This window comes from Poecilia reticulata, linkage group LG17 (genome assembly GCF_000633615.1).
Source record: "Poecilia reticulata strain Guanapo linkage group LG17, Guppy_female_1.0+MT, whole genome shotgun sequence".
Classification (NCBI taxonomy): domain Eukaryota; kingdom Metazoa; phylum Chordata; class Actinopteri; order Cyprinodontiformes; family Poeciliidae; genus Poecilia; species Poecilia reticulata.
This window is the reverse complement of record NC_024347.1, coordinates 29,826,979-29,832,072: the sequence shown is the minus strand read 5'-3', so window position 1 is coordinate 29,832,072 and position 5,094 is coordinate 29,826,979. Positions and strand designations below refer to the sequence as shown.

The 5,094-nt window shown below is 39.2% G+C and overlaps 1 protein-coding gene across 1 annotated transcript; it reads left to right on the top strand.

Annotated features, from left to right (window-relative positions):
• The first annotated feature begins 1,717 nt into the window (after positions 1-1,717).
• Positions 1,718-3,825, top strand: LOC103480056 (tripartite motif-containing protein 16-like). The gene has a single exon (XM_008434801.2). It carries the CDS (start codon positions 1,829-1,831, stop codon positions 3,482-3,484), a length of 1,656 nt encoding a protein of 551 aa, XP_008433023.1. The 5' UTR covers positions 1,718-1,828; the 3' UTR covers positions 3,485-3,825.
• Positions 3,826-5,094: the final 1,269 nt, after the last annotated feature.

The window sequence follows — 5,094 nt, the reverse complement described above, 5'->3', positions numbered from 1 at the left end:
TCAAAACCACTAAAATTTAAGTAAATGTATTATTTAAATTAGGTTTTAGTCAGAAAATAAATTATCTTCCTTCAGCATATAAATATCTTTTGGATGGACGCTCACCATGGAAGCAACCCAATGCACAGCAAACTTGTTGGAAAGAACCATTTCCACTTTCTTTACGTTATTTTTTATCTGTAAACATGTTTTTTTTTCATAATGGGAAAGAAAAAATATCCAACAAAAACATCTTCTGTTTTTCCTTGATGTAATTCCTCATCCTTGAAAATTATCTTCAACTGACTAGTCTGCATCTAATAAGTTAATTGGCAAGATATTTATTTGTTAATTATATTTTTAATACAAATCATACATTTAAAATAAAAAAGTTTGGCACTGAATAATGTGTATAGAAAAAGATATTGCCAAATTAAATGCATAACAAATATTCATCCAGGTCAGAAGTAACACATTAAATAAGGTTCTCAGAGGTAGATTAGGCGTTCAGATAAACTCAACTTCCTTTTTAGAAATAGAAAATAACGGTTGGCTTGTTATTTATATTTGTGAATGTGAAACATGTTTAAGAATAAATAGTTGATCACAAAGTTAGTTTGTTGTTTTCTGTCATACTTCGAGCACATAAACAGTAATTTCAACTGAAGTGAGAAACGCCTACCATCGTCACTTCCAGTTTGTTTTACATCCAACAAGCTAAAAGCTAATCAGTAAGTAGCCTAGTTGTTGAATGACTTGTAAATATAAGTGATTTGGCCTCAATAAACTACATCTATATATTTATAATAACATATTAATAAGAGAAGCTAAGCATTATATTTGATTTTTGATGTAATTTTCGGGGAGAAATATCAGCTTGGTTTACCTATTTCCTGAGCTTTTAGCTAGCTAAGCTAATAGAGGTATTAATGTCTATGGAGGTAACTGCAACATCACGTGACTTGGCGCTTGCTCCGTAGTGCGCAGACTCAAAAAGGTATCACGGCGGCGGGCATCATGAAAACCACGGGGGCGGGGTTTACAAAGAGGAGCTACGTCATCTGTCTGTGATGCACTGCGTATGAGACCCGATAGTTTTTATTGCTGTAGTTTAACATTTGATTTAAGATCGGACTGATTACAGTTTCTGTTTTGATAAATAAAATACTCGCCGTTGTCGTAAAATGGAGCAAAAAGGATTTAATTAGGACCGAGAAACTTTCTAATGTTCCATCTGCCTGGATCTACTGAGGGATCCGGTTCCCTGTGGACACAGCTACTGTATGAACTGTATTAAAACCCAGAAGGATCAGAAAGGGATCCACAGCTGCCCTCAGTGCAGGGAGACATTCGCACAAAGACCGGTTTTTGTCCATGTTAGCAGCTTTAGTGGACTCCGAGATGATAGTGTTGATCACGGCTCTGCAGAACCGGAAGATGTAGCCTGTGATTTCTGCCCTGGGAGAAAACTGAAAACCATCAAGTTCCACAGGACTTGGACCTTTACCAGAAATGTTCTGTTGGAGCACCTGTCAGCTCTTTGTAACACCAAATAAAAAATATAATATATATGAATATGATGAGTCTGTCAGTTGTTTGAACACTACAATATTTTGTTGGCTATTAAACTAGAAAAACCTTTCTCTTCCTGTAATAAAAGCCTGATATTCCTGCCTCTTCTTCCTGCTCTTAAACACATCGTGAAACTGGGAGGAACAACAGCTGCTGAAGCTGAAAGCTGATTGGCTGAAGCCTCCCTGCACTGGCACGTGATTGGTAGATCAGAGCTCAACCCAGTTTCTGTTTTCAGAAAATGAAACTCACACAGTCGCTGTGACTGAGAGCAGAAATGGAGCAGAATCAGATGGACCGAGAAACTTTCTCCTGTTCGATCTGTTTGGATCTACTGAAGGATCCGGTGACGATTCCCTGTGGACACAGCTACTGTATGAACTGTATTAAAAGACACTGGGATGAAGAGGATCAAAAACGAATCCAGAGCTGCCCTCAGTGCAGGAAAACCTTCATACCGAGGCCTGTTCTAGAGAAAAACATCATGCTAGCAGCTTTAGTGGAGCAGCTGAAGAAGACTGGACTCCAAGCTGCTCCTGCTGATCACTGCTATGCTGGACCTGAAGATGTGGCCTGTGATTTCTGCACTGGAAGAAAACTGAAAGCCATCAAGTCCTGTTTAGTCTGTYTGGCCTCTTWCTGTGAGAAACACCTTCAGCCTCATTATGATTCAGCTACATTTAAGAAACACAAGCTGGTGGAGCCGTCCAAGAACCTCCAGGAGAACATTTGCTCTACACATGATGAGGTGATGAAGATGTTCTGTCGCACTGATCAGAAGTGTATCTGTAGTCTTTGTTTACTAGATGACCATAAAGGCCACAACACAGTGTCAGCTGCAGCAGAAAGGACTGAGAGGCAGAGAGAGCTGGAGGAGAGACGAGGAAACATCCAGCAGAGAATCCAGGACAGAGAGAAAGATGTGAAGCTGCTTCAACAGGAGGTGGAGGCCATCAATCACTCTGCTGATAAAACAGTGGAGGACAGTGAGAAGATCTTCACTGAGCTGATCYGTCTCCTCCAGAAAAGAAGCTCTGATGTGAAGCAGCAGATCAGATCCCAGCAGGAAACTGAAGTGAGTCGAGTCAAAGATGTTCAGGAGAAGCTGGAGCAGGAGATCAGTGAGCTGAAGAGGAAAGACGCTGAGCTGGAGCAGCTCTCACACACAGAGGATCACAACCAGTTTCTCCTCAACTACCCCTCACTGCCAGCACTCAGGGAGTCGACACACTCATCCAGCATCAACATCCGTCCTCTGAGACACTTTGAGGACGTGACAGCAGCTGTGKCAGAGCTCAGAGACAAACTACAGGACGTCCTGAGAGACTCATGGACAAACATCTCACTGATGGTCACTGGGGTGGATGTTTCACCGTCAGAACCAGAACCAAAGACCAGAGATGAAATCTTGAAATATTCATGTGAAATCACTCTGGATCCAAACACAGCTCACACACAACTGGTACTATCAGAGGGGAACAGGAAGGTTACAATTACGGATCAGCCTCAGTCTTATCCTAGTCACCCAGACAGATTCACTGGTTGTCGTCAGATTCTCAGTAAAGAGAGTCTGACTGGACGTTGTTACTGGGAGGTGGAGAGGAGAGGGACAGAGGTTTATGTAGCAGTAGCATACAAGAACATCAGCAGAGCAGGAGGTGTATTTGGATGTAATGACAAATCCTGGGCTTTAATTTCTTCCCAAAACCATTATGAATTTGGTCACAACAACATCTGGACCTCCGTCTCAGGTCCAGTTTCCTCCAGAGTCGGAGTGTACCTGGACCACAGAGCAGGTATTCTGTCCTTCTACAGCGTCTCTGAATCCATGACTCTGATCCACAGAGTCCAGATCAGATTCACTGAGCCGCTACTGGCTGGAGTTTTGCCTTGGACCACTGGAGACTCTGCAGAGTTTCGTAAACCCAAATAGTTTCTCTTGCTGATCAGGGTTCATTGTTCCGATGCTCTGCTGTTCTTTATTTTTCTGGGGGGGGGGGTTGAAAGCAAAATCATTATTATGTGACACTTAAACAATTCTAATAGTTTTGCTTTAGTATTTGTATTAATGTATTTGGATGTTCTGGTTTCTCTTCCTTTGCTCTCAAGAACAAATGTTGTTCTTGTTTAAATCAGTTTAGATTTATCTGAACTTTCTTCTGTTTTCTTTATTGTGATCCAAAAAAGAAAATTAAACCAACATCAACTTAGAACTGATGCTGCTTTCGCCTAAATTCTTCATATTTAGATCAGGAAAATACATGTCTGATGTCTCTTTGGTTTTGAAAAAAATAAACTGGAGTATAAAGAATTGTGCAAAGTTTTCTCTTCATTATTGAAATAATTATAGATTTGATTGATTAAAGGGCAGAAACATTTCCTCCAAAGTGTTTTGTGATGGTGGACAGTTTGAGAATAAACTCAGTAAATATTTAACTTTAGATTGTAAATGAGGAGACAAAGGTTACATTTCCAGCTCTGCTTCTTGTTTTACAGTAAAAACTTGATAAGGCTCTGTCATCTTCCTGTTCTTGTGGTGATCTGTATTTCTGTGTATTTATTTCTTGGTTTTTCTGTCCTGTTCCCCTGTGAGTCTCTGTGATGTTCTGTCCTCCTTGTTGATTCAAATCAAATCTTTTAAATGATTGTAGGATGTCTGAGAAGAATAAATTGGTTCTTTATCTCAGAGATATAATGATATCACATCCAGGTTACAAACTGTTTCATCAGGGTTTGCAGAAAACTGCAATCAGATTGCACTAGTTCTACCCCGATAAAGAGCTTTGCATGGGGAGAGTTTAATTAAAACACTTAGTCATATTTTTTCTACTAGCTCTTCAGACTAACGACTGAAATCTACAAAACCTTGATGTGCACCACAAGAGGGCGCCACCATCCTTATGAAGGTGATGAATGTGTCAGTATGTATGTTGGAGCTTGTTGATTAAACTTGTGAAAAATGTTGCGGAGGTGTTAAAAAGCGATAGCTTGGCTTTAGGCAAGTTCTATCAGTTGTATGTAGAATCAAAGCTTTATAGAACCAAATGTTGTCTAAACTGACCAGGAAACGGCCAAATTCACTCCATTATTAATACGATGCAAACGTTGGACTCACTGTGTCCAAACAGGCCGCAGGTTTCCATGAACAACCCAACACATCCAGTTTCTTCAGCAGCACTGATACTTTAGCTTTGTCATCTAATATTGTAGAGAAATTAGATATTAGAGATATGAGATTTTGTTACTGCACTGTAAAAAAAGTCCGTAAAATCAACAGTAAAAATCTGTGAAATCATGACAGAAAAATKTTGTAAAGAAAAACACAATTATATTTTGTTCATTTACCAGTATAATGTTGTATAACGTAGAACAGAAAATTATTGTAAATTTTAAAATRTGAAATTGTAAATAATATTGTATTTAGTTGTAGAAAACACAAATTTTGTATTGTTAATAAAAAAAGTTGGATCCTTCACAACATTTCAGCAGTGTAAAACTAACATTTACATTCTGTGATGATTAAATCCAAATGAATTGGAAGCT